At 42.2% G+C, this 20,784-nt stretch overlaps 1 protein-coding gene across 1 annotated transcript; it reads right to left on the bottom strand.

The window, feature by feature from the left end:
- Positions 1-14,852: 14,852 nt before the first annotated feature.
- On the bottom strand, positions 14,853-15,245 carry NHLH2 (nescient helix-loop-helix 2). Its single transcript, XM_025173781.1, has one exon. The coding sequence runs from the start codon at positions 15,243-15,245 to the stop codon at positions 14,853-14,855; it is 393 nt and encodes a 130-aa protein (XP_025029549.1).
- Between the last annotated feature and the right edge of the window lie 5,539 nt (positions 15,246-20,784).

The following is a 20,784-nucleotide window of genomic DNA, read 5'->3' as shown; positions in this document are numbered from 1 at the left end:
AATACCATACAAGTTGTTAATAAATCAATAATTACCTTAAGACTACTTCAACATATTTTTCATGTTTGCTTGAAACCCCAGAACATTTTCAGAAAGGATTGGCTATCAACTTCATTAAGCTGGAAGTATATGATCTCAAACATAACGTACAGTGTTGAATTACATGTGTACCAAAACTTTAAATTATCAAATATCAGGTACAGCCAAGAAAATTATTTTGCTACATAAGAAAGAAAGATTCACGCCAGACTTACAATCTGAGACTGAAATGTGTTGCTCTCTGTCTACTTATAAACTGGCTCTCTATCAGCATAATGGAAAACATGATCAATATTGATCCACTTGGTTAATGTTTAATGCTGCATTTAAAGACTGAGCTATGTTTCCTATATGAATTATAATATGTTTCTGTCCTCTTTTTTATTATTTTTTCCTTCTTTTTCTTTGTTTTTCCTTTTTATTTTTTTGCATCTTTTAAGCATTTCTGTATAATAAAGTGTGTATGTATACAAACAATCACATTCATGATAGTACAAAGCTATATGAACAGATTTGCATAAAATTTGACATAGTCCCTTTACTCAGAATGTTCAGACATTAGGTCTGACATATTTGCGCTGCAAAAATCCTGATGTCCACTAGCTAGTAGCAGAGACATACAGAAAACTCTAACTTTTTTGTCATCTAGTGGTCATCTATATTTGGGGAGCTCAGATATGGTAGTCCTAAACTTTCATAAACAGTCCATCTCATTCTGATGAAAACAAAAAAGGTATGGCAATTTGTGTATTATATAATCACAATTAGTGGGCAGAACATTTTTTAAAAATTAACACTATGGATTTGAACTACATCTCAGATGAACACAAAGTATGTTGGATTGCTTTCAGAGCTGTTGGAAAAACCCTAACATGGCCTAAAGCTTTCTCAGTCCTTCAACACAATCCCAAAGCAGTAACTAGTCTGGGCTAGAGTGGATTACTTCCTCCTCATTACTTTCAGTGGGATCAGTTAAATTAAGAAGAAGCAACAAGAGGGAAAACAAGGTGGAGATGCTATTCTTCCCTTTCTTTTTCTCTACTAACATGAGTCTGGCAATACTTTATGTTTTGTCACGTGTCCTGTAGCATCAGCTCCTACTAGAAGTAGTAAGATTGCTCTGCACATTTTCCAAAGTTTATTGAGAATAAAGTGATCGCGCTCCTGTTTGCTCACTGCACTTGCACTCAGTGTTTTCCTTTTTCACTGATAAGGTTGGACTTGGGAAAAAATGTATTGGTGTTATTTTTTTTCATTAGAAGATAGGCTATTAGTTTGAAATTGATGACATACTGTATTAAGGAGGGAATTGACTGATGTTTATGAAGAACCCCCCCCCCAAAAGGGGACTTTTCTCTGAACTTTCAGACAAAATCACAGATGCAGAATATATTTAAAATATTGCTTTTGCAGAAAGAAGTGTTGAAAATTGTTTGCTTTAGGTATTTAGGCCTATTAGAATGCACAAAGGCATCATGACATAGGCCTGGCTGTGCTTTCACACATATATAGAAAGGAGCATGGGGTACAATCTAATACAAGCTATGTTTTCCTTGAATGAATTCCTCTTCTCAGTTTTCATCTGGCAGTATCAATGATGTTTCTATTTCAGGAAATATTTGGGGTGGAGCTGATTGTGGACTAAAGAGACTCACATTTTTATCCTGCTATCAGCACTGATATTATGATCTGCTTTTCTTTCCGAAGAAGTGGCTTCCACCCTCCCCACCCCCGCCTCCCTCTCTTCTTCATTTCCCATAAGAGATGACAGACGGTCCTGTAATTTGGTTGCATGCGCTCGACTGAAGCAACACCTGCCTCCATCCCAAGGGAGGCAGAGGGGTTCATCCCAAACTAAGGAAGAGCCAAAGACAAATCTGAAACCCAGAGAGAGAATAGAGAGAGAGATTTCTCAGTTTGAAGGAAGGAAGGAAGGAAGGAAGGAAGGAAGGAAGGAAGGAAGGAAGGAAGGAAGGAAGGAAGGAAGGAAGGAAGGCGGGCGGGCGGGCAGGCAGGCAGGCAGGCAGGCAGGCAGGCAGGCAGGCTAAACAACAAATCTATGTAATAAAAGATCCATATAATTGGGTACCAGGATTATACAGACAGGGAAAGGGTAAGAAAAGGACAATGGATAGATGCAAAATATATTACAGGAACAGTAAGAAATGTATAAAATATGGAATTAAAAAATATTATCTCAAATATCAACAAGGAATAAACTTGCAAAGTATCTTATCGTTGCAGCTCCCAAATGAAATTCAAAGGAGTTTTCTCTCTCTTTTTTTCATTAACAAGGATAAAGTTATTTCTCTATCACTGATTTGAAAGGCCAGACACTTCTCTTTATGTTAGCAAAAATTATTTTTGTTATAAATTTGGTTTTCAGGAATGCACACTCCATTCTGGATCTGTAGTATCTTTAGAGTTCTAGTGCCATATTGTGCTGCCCTCATTGGTTGGGATGACAATACATCCTCCTCCTTGCTTCCTCTCCCTTCTAATGTTATGTGTCTTCTCCTTTTTCAGCATCACCTGCTGATAGAAACCATTCTCAAAGTGCTGTAACAAGGAAGAATGGCACTGTTTTGTCAACTGTGATGCTATTTCTGATTTGTACTGTCTCATCTTTTCACCATTTCAACTTTGCTCAGTTCCACCTCCACCTTTTGTTGTTGTTTTCCTTGTCTTAGGTTTAGAGGCTTGTGGTTCATAGGGCCAAAAACTTGCTGAAAGTCAAATGTACAGGGTGACCAGCCTTATATTCATAGCCCTAAGGGCTATATCATTTCCAACTGTGAATGCCACTCCCATTGAAGTTGAAGGTGTTTTCACTGGCAGCAGATGCCTCTTTACACAAACATTCCTTCCATCAGTTTTGTTAGACTCTCTTGCTGATTTTAATAGCATAACTGATTATGTGAAAGCTACTGAAGAACAGTTGTCCCCCAAGTTGATCTCTGGCTTCCTTTGTACCACTACAAGTTTTCAAAGATGCCTATAGATATTGGTAGAATGGTTTACCTGTAATTGTACAGTGCAAAGTTATCCAGCTTCTCTTGGTGTATTATATCTTTGAAAGCAAAACGAGTGCTACCATTGATTAGGAGTTATTCCCATAAACCCAGGATGATAGCCTATAGTAAAAGCTGCATTTGCTTTTTGGATTCTTCCAGGGATTGCACATCAGTAGTGGTCATGACCAAAACCAAAAGTGGGAAGGGAATAATTTAAATAATGAGTAAAGCTTTGAATGATATTTAATGGGTATTATTCTGCCAAACCACCACTTAGTAATGTAAGTAGAGCTTATTGGTGCCAAATGATTCTGAAAAGAAGTGGCTTTTTCAGGAAAAACAGTGATGATCCCTTCCTTTGTTTTATTGCCTGAAAAGTCTTCAGGATTACAAGCCAACCTGCCATTCTTTTTTTCTTTGTCTCTCCCCACCAACCTCTTTATCACTGTCTTTCCATCCTCTCTCTCTCCCTCCCTTTCTCCGTCTTCAGTTTATGGAATAGGATACAATATTCTAATTGAAGTCACTTCTCTAACTTTAAGATATCTCCACTTAAATTATGTCTTGGTTCTCCCTATCTTTAAAGAGTGGGGGAAGGGGGATTTCTATACTCTGACATTGCATGTACCATCCTACATATTTTGTAACAGTACAGAGATTAGACTCTTCCCAGCCCACTTTCCCTAGGAGACTCAAGGTTAGGTAAGTAGATATGGCAAAGAATTAAGAAATCATACATACAAGAAGCTCTCCCTCTAACAGCATCCAGGAATGTATATTCCATATATCCAGGTTTGAATCCAGGATCTCTTTCGTCTAGCTTTTTAAGTAAATAGCCATGTAGCAACTTATTTTCTGGACTTTTTTGCTACCTGTCCCATGTTTATAAAACTGCTTTTGCTGGCTTGAGAATCAAAGATTTCTGCGTTATCAGCTTCATTTTTTGATTGTATAATTTCCTTGTAGAGAATGTTGTAAATATAATATATTTTGATTTCCGCAAAGTGTCATACTGCAGGCCAGACTTTACTATAAATCTCTATTCTTCCAATAACTCAATCTCACATCCAGGAACTAGATAGCAGCTGAAACTTCATAAACTTGATATTGGTAGATAAGTTGCTTTAGCTGCAAACCAGTCATATTTACACATATCTGCCTACTATAAAATACAGAAATCAAGAAATGTGTATGTGTATACATGTGTTTGTGCATGTTACATACATGGATCAGCCCCAGGATTATTTTCTTCCTGCCATTTTGAGTCAACAGATTCTTGGTCATTCTTTTCCTAGCCTTGAGTTTGGAAGTTACATGTTCAGTGTTTATACCATGATTCTCTGATCTGAGCAGTGCTGGTTCTTGCCTTCCCAGCTTCAGAACTTATACAGACATCTAACAGTATCCCACACCATTATGATTAGCAAGGTAGTTAATATTTATTCATTTATTTATTCAGTCAGTCATCTATTCATTTGATTTCTATGGCTGCTCAATTTGCAAAAGCAACTCTGGATTACTTGCATATGATTAGAAATATAAAAGACAAAGGAATCCAGAACAAAACAGAATAAACACCCAAAACAGAATAAAGGCAGCCAACCACAGCAGATTCCCATTCAGATCCTTTCATTTCTGGATGGGGTCACATTTGCTGGATGGTATGACAATTAGGTGGATGTGTAGCAGGCTTTAAAATTGCTCTGAGAATGGTCATGAATGGTTCTTTGTGAAATCATTAAGAGGTATCAAGTATGACGCCATAAGGTTCAGCCTTGTATACTTCAGTATTTTAATTAATTGCTTGGATGAAGTGATAGAAGGAATGCTTGTTAAAATTTTAGATGACACAAAATTTGTCCAGATAACCCTAGAAGACAGAAATAAAATTCAAAGCAATCTTGATAAATTAGTGAAATAAGATCAAAATAACAAAATGAAATTTAACAGGGATAAATGGAAAGTTATTTACTTTGGAAACAAAAATCAAATGCACAAATATAGAATGGGGAATACCTGGTTTAGTAACAGTACTTGTGGAAACGTTCTTGAAGTTAGTAATAGACTAGAAACTGAATATGAATCAGCAATGTGATGTGTACAAAAAAAGTTAAATGCAACTTTAGGCTGCATTGACAGATATATATTTCCAAATTATGATTCCACTTTATTATTCTTTGATCTTACTCCATCTTATATAAGTCCAGTTCTAGGCACTATACTCAAAAAAGCATTTAGAAAAACAAGTTCAGAGAAGACCAAAGAAGAAGATTGGGGGTAAAAACTAAACTTTGTGAAAAAAAAAAAAAAAATGAAGGAGCCAAGCACTTTTACTCTTGAGAAAACTGAAGGTGGGTAGCTATGATAGCACTCTTTAAATATATGAAAACATGTCACACTGAAGAAGATCAAGACCTGTTCTCTATCATTCCAGAGTGCAGGACACAAAATAATAGGTTTCAGTATAAGTAGGCAGAAAAACTTTGTAACAGTAACAGCAGTTCAACATTGGGACCAATTACTCCAAGAGATTTGTTCAAGCAGAGGCTAGACAGCCATCTGTCTCAGATGCTTTAATTTGGATTTCTGCACTGAGCAAGAGGTTGGAGTCAATTGTCTAAATGTCTCCTTCCAACTCTTATGATTTTATTATTTTCTTTTATATTACTCTTTCCAAACCTTATTTCAGGCTGAAATAATTCTAGGATCATAACAAACTATTTAAAATTAAAGCTTTTAAAGTGCTCTGACAATCTATTCTGAAGCTCCCAAAGTTTCTCAAAATCTTTCAGTGAATTAGGGTGTCAAGCACTGATTATGATCATCAAGTGTTTCTGTTATGTGCCAAAGTAGCAGTCTTCACTGAGCACTTCCTATATTTCCAAACACACCCACAAATGAAACACTCCAAGTGGTAGTCTTCTATCAAGAGCTCCCAAGCTGCACACTTACAAACAATGAAGGACAAGGAGAGGAGAGCATCTTTCAGAGAAAGGGCTTGAAGGTTCTTTGTTAGGGTTGCTTTCTCCAGTCCTTGTGCTGGCAAAACTTTGTTAGCACGCATTGCTGTGCCCTGACTGCCAAGCCCTATTCTGCCTCAATGACAAGGCTGGTGACTGATACTATCCTTACAGATTTAATACAGGACAAGACTCCTGGATTCCCCAGCTTCATTTCCCCTCCTAATGTGTATCACCCACCTTCCTATGGGGCGGGGGGGGGGACATTCACCAATTGCTCTCCATAACATGGGCAATGGTTTGGGCTGGGAGAGATGAGTTTTGACAGATGGCTAGACCCATGAATTTAAACTTTCTGGTCAAAACCTGGTACTGAGATGACTGATCAAGGGGTGGGTGGAGAGATAATCTGCTTTAACAGGAAGACCCCAGCCAGCCTGTGGATCAGACACTATAACTGATCTATGGAGGGGGGAGGTTTCCAGGTAAAACAGGAGAGGCTCCAGTACCCCATGTGAAGAGTCCCTGCTTCACTGGGCAGACCTCCTCACAACTGATGGTCCACAGAATGAAGGCAGGCTATGCAGCACCTCTGAGCCAGCCCAAGAAGCAAGTGACACAAGTGGGTGAAGAGTGTGGTGAACCAAGAGGGATTTCACTTCACCACATGCTCCAGGGAGGAGGTGGTATTTTTAAGCACAGGTTGAATATGTTTAAACCCATGTTAAACAGTAGCCTGGAAAACAGATGAGAAGAGCAGTGGGGGCATGTGCTGAAGCATAATCTCGCTTGCTTCACTTCACTACCTCCTGGGTGATCTTGACTGAAACAGATTTAAAGGAGCAGGTTTTTACTTTGGGACTCAGGCCATCCATGTGCAGGTTCTTAAGGAAATAACTTTTCCTTTAGTCTCACCAGTTCATTTTCTATAAAGTATGTATACATTTTCTCACAATTCTAAATGACCTCATTGTGTGTGGCTGTTCTGTTTATCTGAATGAATTCCATTTAAGAGAGGCTGAGCTGATAAAAGACCCCTCCCTCTCTCCCTCCCTCTCCCTCTCTCTCTCTCTCTCCACAGTGTAATGATTACTGACTTCAACTCGGTTTAAAGGAGAAAGTATGGAAGTCCTAAAAGATAATTGAACATCTATGTGCAGAGATAATGAACCTCTGATTTCCAGTTACTAGAAGTCTTCAATAAAAAATGTTGGTAGTTTCAGGCCCACTGGCTGGTCCCTATGAAACACTGGATGGACTGATATGGATATGGATATGAATCTCACACTTTCAAATCAGCTGCTCTAATTGATGAGCTAGCAATTTGGTAGTTGTGAAGTTTTGAAAGAGTACATGTGCAGAAATCTTTGTACACAGTTTAATATTTACTGTCTGATGCTGGCATAAAGATCTGAGGGTTAGGACATAACCTTACAATTTCTGTTGGCCAGTGTTCTAGGACAAACCCTACCCTTTTCTTGACTCTTTAAACTGAGATAGGCAGACTTGGAGTTTGCAGAACCGTAGGCATCCATTTCTAATCATTGTGGTGCCAAAATGATGAAACATATGTCATGATGTAATGACATAAGCTTTGCCCTTTCTGAATTACATCATGACTTTGCAATCAAGTACATAAGAGGTGGACTTTGCATTGCAACATTGCCATGTATATTTTGCCTCTTGCCTGCCCTGCAGAAATCTATGTGCAGAATTTATTTTCTTTATTTTTTTATTATATCCTTGAAGTCTACCAAACTGAACCTGGGTGAAAAATTCAGGCTGGCAGACATAGAGTAACAGCATTTCCAGTCAACCCAGATTTCCGTTGTTCATGTTTTATTTCTCACTTAAAACAAATCAGAGCTTATCCAAACACTTCTTTTTCAGGATATCAAGACACTATAGGAAACAGGCATATTTAGTACAACAGAATATATGAACTGGAAGGGGCCCCATAGCTCATCTCATCCAAACTTAGTGCAGAAATCCATTAAACCATCTTCAACAAGTAGCCATCCAGCCCCATTTGAAAATCTATTGCAGAGGGAATTGTCCTGTATTCTAAGCATACTGTTCCATTGCATATAGCTCTTACTATCAGGAAATTCCTTCTAGTGTTCAGCCGAAACCTCCTTTTTTAAAATGTTAACCTGTAGGTCCTTGATTGTCTTTGGTGTCAACAAAGAATGGGTCCTTTAGCCAGTCCTGATGTCTAGCCACCATGTCCGAGACTAGGAGCTGGGAGGTGGGTGAACCAGAGGTTCCCTCTAATGGTGGCCTGTATGCCCAGTGGAATATTACTCAGCAAACTGCTGATGTTTCTTTATTAAATACAGTATACTGCTTTTAAGTGGGAGCTCACTGTTTAACAAAAACACCTCACAACTGCAACAGGAAGAAGCTTGGACCTAGTGTGATTGCAGATCCCACAAATAATGCTGTATGGTCCTGCAGGTGGGGGGGGGGGGTTAAGGGAGAGGAGGTTAACAAGACCTGCAATCAGGTCTGCACCTCAGTATGGAAGTGGCCTAAGAATGAAAGAATCAGCTTCTCTGGATAACACATTTAGCCCCAGAGATTGTCTTTGGTACCAGATTTAAGCACCCAATTCCTTTGCTGTCCATTACTGTTTCTCCTCAGCAATCTAATTTAGGAGGAAAAAAGTGTTTTTGTGGGTGCTATTTTTAGATAAGTGAGGTCAGTAACTTGTCAGTCTACTGTAGATCATCTAGTGATTTACTAATATATCCTGATCTGCCTTCTCCTGCTTTAAATTCTCTTTTAATAAACGTTATGTTTACTCCCTCCTGCCTATTGCACTTTTCTTCTGCTTCCAAGTATTTTTACTGATAGTAATCCCCTCCTTTCTTCACTCTTTTGCTGTTTTTTCCCACATGCAGAACCCCCACTATTTGTTTTCTATTCCAGTGTCTTAGTCAGCAGAAATCTGTTTCCTGTAAGCCCACTCCGTTCTCATGTACAACTTTCTTTTTATTCTTCATTCTTCTTTCTCTTTCTCTACTTTTATTCTTCTTCCTTTTCCTCATATTTATAATCTTTCTCTCTCTCTCCTCCTACTCTGTTTTCACTTTCCCTTACAAAGTCCTCTCTTTTAGCCAAAGTATTTGTGTTTTGCCCTTCATTTCAAGGCAACACATCTAAATTCTTTTTTGTGCATAGATCCTGCCTACTCAAGACAGATAACAAAAGAGAATAAAGCACAAAAACAAATTATTCAAAAATATAATTAAAACCATAATTAAATTAACACATAACACATAAATCAATAACCCTTCCAATGTAGCTTACATTGAAGAGATGCATCTTGATTTCTAAAGCAGTGAGAATAAGGACCAATCATAATTCAAAATGATGCATGTTCTACAGTTTACAGTTTAGGAGTGACAAAACCGAGAGCCTTGTGACTGGGGAATATCCTCAGAAAAACCACTTCTGAAAATATTAATGTTTCAGCAGGTTTATTAAGAGATTGATGGTCCTTTAGATGACCAAACCCTAAGCTGTTTTGGGCTTTAAACATTAAAATTAACATTTTAAATTGAGCCCAAATCGATTGGCAACCATTGTAAAACCTTTAATATTGGTATGCTACAATGATACTATCCACTAGTTAGCAACCCACTACTGCTCTTTGCATCATCCACTCCTTCCTGCCTTTACAGAATTGCTAGTGGCTTCATGCCAAATTGCACTGTCCTTATTGACAGGCATGCCAACCTACCCTCGTCTTACTTCAGTTCCATTCCGGGGTGCTCCATCCCTTCCATTTTGTCAGTGTCAGCATGCTGCTGGGAAACATTTTAGGGCTGCTGCAGCTACACTGATGCTTTTTCTGATTTGCACTATTTCTCATTACAGTTTTGCACAAATCTGTCTCTGCCGTCTAATCCCCACCCCACTTCCTCATTTTAATTTTAGGGACTTGTAGTACTTTATGTATGTTGGATCAGAAGTCTTGAGCATTGCGTTAGAAGGCAGAACGAATGAGACTGCATTAAATAAATTAACCAGAAATCTTTGGAATTTGGAAACACTTCTCTCTCTGAATTCTTTAACTTTGTACCTCATTCCTCTGTAAAGCTATCCGTTTTTGGGAAGAAGATGCTGAAGTAGAATGGTGTTTGTGTGCAGTAGGTGGGTAGTGGGATAAAAGAAAAAGAAGAGGTTAGGGAAAAGCTGGTGGGGGAAGCGGAGTATCATAATGATGAGAACACAGGTCTCAAGAGAAAGGGCTATAATGGATGCCAACCCATGACCAGTGGAAAGGGGCAGAGTGTCACTCCTGCATAGATCTAGAAACAGGTCATCTGACTTAGCAGCCAAAAACAGAGGGTGCAATTGATGTAGATTTTATATAGCCTCTTGCTGGCAAGGGATTCTATAAGTTTAAGCAACAAAAAATATTTTTAATCCAAAATATGAAGTGACAACAGAACACTGGTTCAACTCTATGCTGGGAACTAGATGGCTTACATGTTCCACAAAGTTTGTTTTCAGACTTCTATACTTTATGGTCTATCCTGTTTCCCTTAATAGTTTATTCATTCTTTTTGAACGGAACAGATCCATAGGTAAGAGAGCTCACCATCTCTATTTTTTTCTCTCTCTCCTTCTCTTCTTTCTAATGTCTCCAGATGCTTGATCTCTATCTAAAGCTTAATTTGAAGAGTAGGCAAGAAAATCCAGAATTTGTTTCCTATAATCTTCTTTTCTTATCTTTCAAGAAAGCCTGGAGCTGGGGCATTTGTACTGATTTATCTCTTTTAGGTATTTGTAATGATTTTCAAGCTGTTTATTATTACTTTAATTTTAAGATGGTTAAAATTATCTCCCTTAACTGCTACTGACTTAACCATAAATTCCAGATATTTTTGTATTTCAATACTTTGTTTTCTAATCTTTATGTTTTACTTTTTCAGCTCTTCATGTCTGACATTAATTCTATCCAACTTCTCTCTTTCTGTTCTTCACATGCTAAATTGATTGTGGGTTCAACTTCACTTCCCTCTAATTGTGGCAGGAAGATAATTTGTGAACCATTTTTAAATGACATATCCATTGCTTCTTTCTCAAATCCGGCCCATAGTGGAGGCAGCTTGAAGTTGAATTTAGCTGTTTCAGGTTTAAAGTAGTATTTTTCTGTCCTCCCAAACAGTTTTCACCATGGATACAATCTAGCACAGGTAATTAAATAAGTTTCCTGATGCAGTCACAGATTGGAATTAGTCCAGCTTCTACTGGCCACTTTGGGCTGCTGTGGGCACACCTCTCACCTGCACTCTTCAGGTACTGCTTTCCGTGGCCATTTTTGCTTGGGTTGCAGAACAGTGCTGATCAAGTGTCATGCAACCTCCTTATATAAACACATGCAGTGCTCTTTTGAAAGAGTGCTAGACCTGTGTTTGAAAAACAGTACTAGCATTAGTCCTATATTGCACAGAAGGTCTGGGAAATAGCCAGGGTCTACAAGCTGTGTGTTTCTACTTCTACCATGAGTACACTACAGGTTTTTTTTTTTTTTTACTGGTTTTGCTGAGAAGGAATTTTGCATGACTCTACTTTTTCTTGTTTTTTCATTACTTGGAGGAAGGGCATTTTTGCCTATTCCAATACCATTCTGCATACTCTATAGGCAGCTTCTAGGTACTGCCAGCCATGGTACATTCCCTTGTAGCACATTGATTTGGGATACAAGTGTCACATCAACTTCCAGCTTCATTATCCTTTTGTAACTGGAATCTCAATCCATTCCATCTGAGGTATTACTTCTGAATCTCTCCTATCTCTGATTCTTTCTAATCCTCTGTAATTCTTCATAAATCCTTGCAACCATTCCAGAGTATATAGAAGTGAAATTAACAAGAGTTCTGTATGTTTTCCCTTTTGACTCAAGTAACATGTTGGAACCATGGTGGTACTCCACGCCAATGATCTATCACTTGGGATTCTAGTGCTAGACCACGTGCAAAGATAGCCCGCCTGACAGCCATGCAGGAAGAACATGCACTGTTCTGATCTGTCTCTTGGGCAGCTTAGAAAGTTGCTACACCCTCTGTCCAGAACCTGCCTACACTTGCCCAACCCTGCTCCACAACACACATTTTTCTTTTTCGTGAGACTTGATGGGAAGAGAAAATAAAGCTGGGGCAATCTTTCAGTTGCTTTTCTTACTTGTCCCACATTAAATCTGTAAGGACAGCACCAGTCACTGGCCCATAATTAAGGTAGAACAGGGCTCAATTGTTGAGGTAGAGCTATTTATACCTGCATATTTTTCTGCCACCTCTAAGTGGAGGGAAGCGCATTCCTGTAGCCATGAGGAATAGCCCTGCATCCCATCCCATCCCTTTTCCTTGTCTCTTTTCATTTTATTCTTTAAACACAATGATTTGTTGTACAGTGAGATGGACAGCATATATACATTTGAAAAATAAATAAATAAATAAATAAATAAATAAATAAATACTCTACTTTCTCATTAGCTGTTTTCTTATACTCCCTATTGTAACAGCTGTCAGATAAAAGCATCAGGCTCTACACAGTTTGCAGACCCATAGTCTGTATTCCTATGTTGCCTGATTCTATTTCGTTTACTGAGAGGCTCAAGAGTGGAATCCATTGAGACTTACCTTTGCTTCCAACCTTCATTACCAGGTACAGTAGAGTAGTATTATTCCCATATCAAATTCAAGGTGCTGAGAGGACAGTCTCTTGGCTCATTTCCCCATTAGTGACCTGTATCATCTTTTAGAGTCATCCAACTATTGTGTCAAAATAACAGCAATGAGGACAGGTTTGATATCTCTTCAATGATAGTTAGGTGGTACTATGAGTAATTAGTGGGGAAACAGCCTTGGACTCTTAAAACATGTAATGAACTTGTGTCTGACATAAAATTAGAACCAAGGGCTTACCAACTTCATCACCTCACTTTTAACCATCACTGTTTGGTACTATTTCATTCATCATGGCTTTAGAGGTTGAATTCAAGCTTTATTTGAGGAGCAGTGATCAAATGTCCCATCTGACTCAACAATGCCTTCTACCTGTCATTTTTTCTATAGGCTGAAAGGATATTAATGGCCTTCAGCAAATACAGGAAAACCTAATTTCTAAGTGAAGAAATATGGAAGAAGAAAAGGAATATATTTATGCTGTAGTACTGAATGAAGTAGGAATTACTTATAAGTAAACATGCACAGGATGCTTATTTGCATAGGATATAATTATATTATTTATCATAATATATATAGTAATATAATACACACACATATATAAAATACTATGTATCATTATATTATATATGTGTAATATTATGCATTATATGATACTGGACTGTATTCCAGATGTAATGGGTTCTTTTTCATTTCTTTTTTGTTCCTTCTTACCAACAGGAAAAAAAGAAAAGAAAATCAGCTTTGTTGGATACTTTTATTTATATGCAAAACAGTGCACCATCCATGAGAGATATGAAAAATGTTTCTGATAAAAACCAGATTTCTCTATTTAACTACAAAATATTGCCTTATACAAAGCAACATACACACACACATGCGCACACATACATACACACACACCCCAAAAAACCCTGAAAAGGACTAAAATCTTTGGATAACAGATATGTTCTCTCCCCCCACCCAGACATACTTCTTGTTTTAAGAGATTCACAGCAAAACAGCATAAAACATTTTCTGCTTGTAAATTTTTTGGTTGTCAATAAAAGAAAGTACTCCTGTTCTTCCTTAATATGGAAAACAAAATTTGTAATACACACACACACACACACACACGCACGCACAAGGACAAACAAAACTATTCCCTTAGCAGTTATTTCCAAAATACTTCTTTAGACAATTACAGATCAGAATAACAACACACATTTTAATTTCTATTTGAAAATAAAACCTTCAAGTGAACTGCTAGTATTTTGATTCCACACACACAAAATAAATAAAAAGTTATCAAGGACAAATCCAAATATATAAAATACGTTTAAAAAGAGGGCATTGGTGCAATAAAACCAGAGCAAAATGAAAACCACAATCTGGTTTCCAGTGAACACTTCCAGAGTCAGACATTTATTCCACAGAAGAGAATGTAAACACTTGACTATAGAAAACCAGTTGGCACAAAGTCTTCAACACAAAATCTTAACCACCCTCAAAAATTAAAAAATAGTCTTGGGGAAAAAATAGACTACTTTTGCTAACTTAAACTAAAAAATAAATTATTTTTAACTGCACTCCTGGATCATACATTTAAGGTCACAAGTAAATGAGATCGTTATTGTTTTTGGATACAGAGAAAGGGGCACTTGACAGTCTATATTAGCAATGCGTTTGTTTCTAAGAAAAGGAAAGAAGCCCACCTTCAACACAGGATGTGCTCCTGTTTTGGGCGGCCCGGGGGCAAGCCAACTCTCCATCCAAACCCCCGGAGGGAAAACTCTTCCATTTCAAGTTTCTCTTTTCGGGCCCGATTCAGGAAAGCCCTTTAAGGCACGAGCTTAAAGCCAAGCGATCTCCCGCCAAGCTTCCGCCGGGTTCTTGAAACTTTGCTGAAAGGGAACCCTACCGCGGGGAAACTTTGAAGGGGGAGGGGAGGTGAAGGAAGGGACAGGCCAAGACCGGCCATCCCTCAGGGAGAGGGGTCTTCTGTGGGCTTAAGCTGGGGACGGAGCGCTGCCTGCAAGATCCAGCCCCAGCGGAGGCAGCTCCGGAGGGACCCAGCAGCCTGTCCATCGTGTTCAGCTGCCCGGGGTCCACCTTGCCTACTGACCTTCCCCGCGGCCCTGGTCCCCGGGTGCCTGCCTGCCCTACACGTCGAGGACATGGTTGAGATAGGAGATGTAGCAGATGGCCAAACGCAGGATCTCGATCTTGGAGAGCTTCTTGTCCGGGGGCAGCGTGGGCAGCAGCTTGCGCAGCTCGGCAAAGGCCAAGTTGAAGGCCTCCACGCGGATGCGCTCCCGCGTGGCGTGGGCCGACCGATACTTGGCCGTAGCTCGGCGGCGGCGCCGCTTCTCCTCACGGCTCAGCGGCTGCGGCGGATGGGCCGCTGAGCGACCTCCTCCTGCACCCTCGCCGTTCGGCGCCTCCAAGTCCGAGGCGCAGCAGCTCCGCAGCCCCTTGGCCTCCAGAGACTCCGGGTCGGACGGCGCTGATGACGGGTGGTCCGAGTCCACTGCCTGGTCTGGGCTCAGCATCATCTGCCAGGCGGGGAGGCAAATAATAATAATGGTGATGGTGATGGTGATGATGATGATGATGGGGGGGGGGGTCAATCAGTGCTGCCCGCCGTATGTTCTCCCCCACCCGGCTCGTGATAGGCGGGAAGGCAGCCAAGCACATCGGCTCGTGCACTTCGCCCGGCCCGCCCGCGCGCCTGCCCTTCTCCGCCACCCCTCCCTTCCTCCCCAGCCTAGGCAGTGCAGCTTTTGTCCGAAGCTACCGGCGGGAGCCAGCAGGTGCATCTGGGGACCCCGAGCCGGGTCGATCGCGTGTGCCGGCCGCTTGCTTCGCGCGCACGAGCCGGCGGGTCTGAAGATCCCGAACGAAGGGACCTGCCTACTGCAAGGGGGCCTCGGACGGTTGGCGGGAAGCCTCGCTTGTGCTGCCAAGGCTGAGGGAGGAAAGAGGCTGCCTGCCGCCATTGACTGCGGGTGGCGTGACAGGGAGGGAGGCTGCTACCTGGGGGAGGCCTTGCAGAAGCAGAAGCGGTCTCCCGAGCCGGACCTCGGCCGCCGCCCCGTCCAGCTCCGAAAGCAAAGATCAGCCCTGCGCCACCTTCCCATTGCGATTGCTTTCTCCTTCCACTATCAGCTCTCCCCCGCAACGTAACAGCACCCTGGCTTTCATTAAAAAGGTCTCATTTAATAAAGGTATTACAGTCCAATGATTATTAAATAGTAACAGTGATGGATCAACTGGATAGCAAATATAGTGGAAAACTTAACTGAAGTGTTTTGTCTGAACTTTTGTCCTCCTCTAATAAGGTAGTGTGTCGCTAGGGTTGTTTTTATTGTGATTAATACGACTCTTTCATTTACACCTCCATTCAAAATGTCAGGTGTTCCTAAAAGACACCAGAAGGTGTTTTCGACATTCAGGGCCGGCTTTCCTTTAAAGAGTCCCGACTGCTTTCCCTGGAAAACCAACAGTGACTTTCCTCTGAGGGCTCTTTTCAGCGAGACCCTTATGAAACTGCGTCTTTCTTGGCTTCTCGGTTTGGAAAACTGCAGAGCCCCGTTCAGAAGCGACCCAGCCTGCCCTTCGGACTAGTCTCGTCTGGGTTACAGATCTTTTCTGCGCCCTGGCCAGGTAGCAAACGACTTGATCACATTTTCCCAAAGAACCTCGGGAGAGTTTTCAGCTCTTTCTGGCCTCCTGGTGTGGCTTTTGGAGGAAAGGGTCGAAACTGCTGCCGATGGGTTCTTGTTTGCACCACTTCCACCGATAGCATGAGCCCGAATTTGAGCTTGAAGCCAAGGACCCAGAATGGGAGCCGTCCCTTCCCGGGACCCCAGAAAGTAAATTCTGAGCCGCGTGTGAACAGCCGGCCAACAGAGCAAGAAAGACCCAGTTTCCAGAATGTCGCTGTCTGGCGGAGCTCCTCCTCCTCCTTGTTGGCCAGAGTGGTTGCCCGGCCAGGGACTGAGCAGGAGAGGATATGACAGATCTGAGGGTGTCCGCAGGGGACTCCTCAGCACCCCCCCCCCCGCCACCACCCCTGGGCCCAATGGATCCACCGCTTAGCGGGTGTTTCGACTCTCTTCAGTAAAATTTCTGAACAGGGACATGGAGCCCCTCCAGATGTATCTGAAGCAACCCATCGGACACCTTATGGAAGTGGGCAGCGGCCTGTTGCCGACCTGCCCGTTGGCCGCAGCACGCCTTCTTTCCTGGCAAATGCCTCTTCAGCCTCAGTCTCCCTACTTGGCAGCCGACTCGCCTGGAAGTATCCATCGACCAGAACGACAGGCTGTGGGGAGGGGGCAGGATCCTGAATGCCCGTTGCACCATAGTCCCGAGGCTCAAGGGTGTTCCCCCTTAGGACGTGCCTTTGAAGGCTGGGGCGGGGCTGGGGGGATTTGTAGCTCCATGCAGGCTCCATCTGTCAGCATAACCAAGCTAGGGAACTTCCTAGACGCTTTGGCGGCTGGCAGAGCCCAAAACAATGCAGCAGCGACAGACAACCAGAGAATAGCCACCTCGGAGACACCCTTATGTGTCTGGGTTGGAGGAAGGGAGGAGTAAGGGCGGGGGGGGAGGGGGGCGAGAACCCCTGACCAAGAAGAAGGAGGAGGAGGAGGAGGAGGAGGAGGAGAAGCTGAGAAAAGAAAGGAATTAGAAACGGGAGGGTCCTACGTGGGCAATGTTAGGGGATGATGATGATGATGATGATGATGATGATGATGATGATGATGATACTAATGATAAGGAAAATGGATGACAAGAAACCGTTTCAAGACGCCTCTATCGAAAATCCAAGTTGGAAAATAAATATTTTTGCTCTAAATCGTTTCATGGTCAAAGGATACACACACATTTAAACCATTCTAAAGCTGCCAAACGGCAAGCGGTGAATAGCGGGAAGAAATTAAGAGCAAACCGCTCAGTCACTCTGAGCCAACTGAAAAGCAAAGCGGGGCGGGAGGAGAAACAAAATCTATCAAACACATAAAGTATTATTTGGCAAACAATGGACTGGAAGGAGCTAAAGTGTTGATTGATTTACTGGATTTCCCGGTTCCAGTGAGTTTTCCCTGTAGAAGCTAGATGGTCCCAGCCTCAAGAGCGTTCCGAGAACGAGAATGGGGAGAAACGTGTTCCTTTTGAAGCTGCTATCTTTTTTCCTTTGAAGAAACGCATGTTTAGGACAATAGTAATAATCAGAAATGTGAAAATCCAAATTAAAACAACATTCCACTTCGGTGGACAACTTTGAAAGGAAAATGTTCCAACTTGAATGAAAATTAAATTTAAATATTTAAAGGAGGGAAACCAATTAGAATTATCAGCCCTTAAATATTGGCATTTAAAATGTTGGTCAGCCGGGCTGTGTAGCGAAAGTTGTTCTAAACAAACCTGGTTTGCCTAATTTTTAGCTTGGAAGCAAATCTCTGTTTTCATGAAATTTATTTCCAAATAACTTTGCTTAGGTGCGAGACCAAAGAACGGAATATGGATTCCATTAATGTCTGTATCTATATCTATGTCAAAACAAGACATTTTCTTGTTTGTTAGAAGGAATGCCGCCAATTTCACCTATACATGTTAATATTTTAAAGGAGTTTACCTTGTAGGAGAATCTTGCTTTAAATGCCTCCAACCCCTTTTGCGCCTGAAATAAAATGCGAGGAGGGGAACATCTTAAACATAAATTTAAGGAGGAGGAGGAGAGGAAGAAGAAGAAGGGATCCACGTGTAATAAAAGAAGTAAAAAGTAAAATGTCCTATTGCTAGAAATAGTTCTGAGTCCTTTTCAAAACCTCGCAGATCGAGAAATGGAGGAGGACGGAGCAATTGTCAAAAGACCAAGATGTTCCTAGGAAAATTAAAATGCATTACAAAAACATGATCCCGGGAGGGGGAATAAAAACAAACCTCTGCAGATCTACAGTATATCACGCTAAATTGTGCTGATGTTTAAAATTATGCTGGAAAGCCGCCGCCGCCGCCGCTTCCCCCTCCTCCTGCCAGACCTCAACAAATAACAAAAGAGACGCGGCGCTTCGGGAAGGGAAGCTCCGGGCCCTTCCAGCCGGCGGCGCGCGGGCAGGAGTCTTCGGGCCCGGTCTGCGGCTCCCGCGTCGCGGAGGACTCAGGTCGCTTCGCTGCGGTCAAGGCTTTTGTGCAAACGACGGACACCTTCTTGGCTCGCAGGTCTGGCGGGCGGCGTCCAAGTGCCGGGAACAGCCCTGCGCTGCACTTCCAGTGTCGACTCTCTTTTGGGGGGGAAAGAGGAGGAAAAGGCACCCAGGTTGGATTGCTTCCCGTGGCCCCTCAAGATGCGAACTGCAGCATTTCCCGACGCTCTTGGAGCCCGAGACCAGAAAGAGCCCGAGCAGAGGGCCGGGCCTCGCCAGCGGTGTAGAAGAACCTGGGGAGCGGCCTGCAGCGAGAGGCGGCTGGATTCCCGTTTGGTTCCTGTGGGCTTATCCCGGAGAAGTGGCCGGATATAAAGGCACAGTAAAGGGCCGGCAAAGGGGAGGCGGCATGATTCCCCCCGAAGTTGCTACCCAATGGGCGATCCCATTGGATTGCCAACGAGATGCGAGTGGCTTAATTGGACTTGACATCTGTCACCGTGTGGGAGTTTCGCAGCCCAAATATTATCAGCCAGCAAGCTCAGATTCTCCCTCCATCCACAACAACTATTATTCTGGCTAGAGAGGAGAGAGGAAGCCCATCCTCCATCCCTTTCTCTCCAGGGCAAACGTAGACCTGCACCTGTATCTGGGTCTCCTTGGTGAGCCCTGCAGACTGTAACCCAAAGCTTGGGGGTTGTTGGGTGCTTGTACTTTCAACGTCCCCAACACCTCCCAGGCACAAACATCCTGGAGACCCATGGATATATGTGAACATCTCCAGCCCTGCCGTCCTACTGCCCCATTCTCAACCCTTCCATGTATGTATGAAACAACTCTTCCATGCACATGTACTGACATAGATACAGAGAGAGTAGGAGAAAGGGGCAATATACAGTGGGGCAAAAAAGTATTTAGTCAGCCGCCAATTGTGCAAGTTCTCCCACTTAAAAAGATGAGAGAGGCCTGTAATTTTCATCCTAGGTATACCTCAACTATGAGAGACAAAATGGGGGGGGGGGGAAATCCAGAAAATCACATTGTCTGATTTTTAAAGAATTTATTTGCAAATCATGGTGGAAAATAAGTATTTGGTCAATATCAAAAGTTCATCTCAATACTTTGTTATATATCCTTTGTTGGCAATGATAGAGGTCAAATGTTTTCTGTAAGTCTTCACAAGGTTTTCACACACTGTTGCTGATATTTTGGCCCATTCCTCCATGCAGATCTCCTCTAGAGCAGTTCAAGGTTTTCCATGGGGTTGAGATCTGGAGACTGACTAGGCCACTCCAGGACCTTGAAATGCTTCTTACGAAGCCACTCCTTCGTTGCCCGGGCAGTGTGTTTGGGATCATTGTCGTGCTGAAAGACCCAGCCACGTTTCATCTTCAATGCCCTTGCTGATGGAAGGAGGTGTTCACTCAAAATCTCACGATACATGGCCCCATTCATTCTTTCCTTTACACGGATCAGTCGTCCCGGTCCCTTTGCAGAAAAACAGCCCCAAAGCATGATGGTTCCACCCCCATGCTTCACAGTAGGTATGGTGTTCTTTGGATGCAACTCAGCATTCTCTCTCCTCCAAACACAAGTTGAGTTTAGACCAAAACGTTCTACTTTGGTTTCATCTGACCATATGACATTCTCCCAATCCTCTTCTGGATCATCCAAATGCTCTCTAGAAAACTTCAGACGGGCCCAGACATGTACTGGCTTAAGCAGGGGGACACATCTGGCACTGCAGGATTTGAGTCCCTGGCAGTATAGTGTGTTACTGATGGTAGCCTTTGTTACTTTGGTCCCAGCTCTCTGCAGGTCATTCACTAGGTCCCCCTGTGTGGTTCTGGGATTTTTGCTCACCGTTCTTGTGATCATTTTGACCCCACAGGGTGAGATCTTGCATGGAGCCCCAGATCGAGGGAGATTATCAGTGGTC

Source organism: Python bivittatus, unplaced genomic scaffold (genome assembly GCF_059951505.1).
Source record: "Python bivittatus isolate LINGU-HERP-01145 unplaced genomic scaffold, Pbiv_v1 ctg000520_np1212, whole genome shotgun sequence".
In the NCBI taxonomy this organism is placed as follows: domain Eukaryota; kingdom Metazoa; phylum Chordata; class Lepidosauria; order Squamata; family Pythonidae; genus Python; species Python bivittatus.
The sequence above is the reverse complement of the archived record's forward strand: the minus strand, read 5'-3'. Positions and strand labels throughout refer to the sequence as shown.

What these genes read in the sequence shown, in the direction of transcription:
- NHLH2 (XM_025173781.1), bottom strand. Translation starts at nt 15,245, where the DNA reads ATGATGCTGAGCCCAGACCAGGCAGTGGACTCGGACCACCCGTCATCA.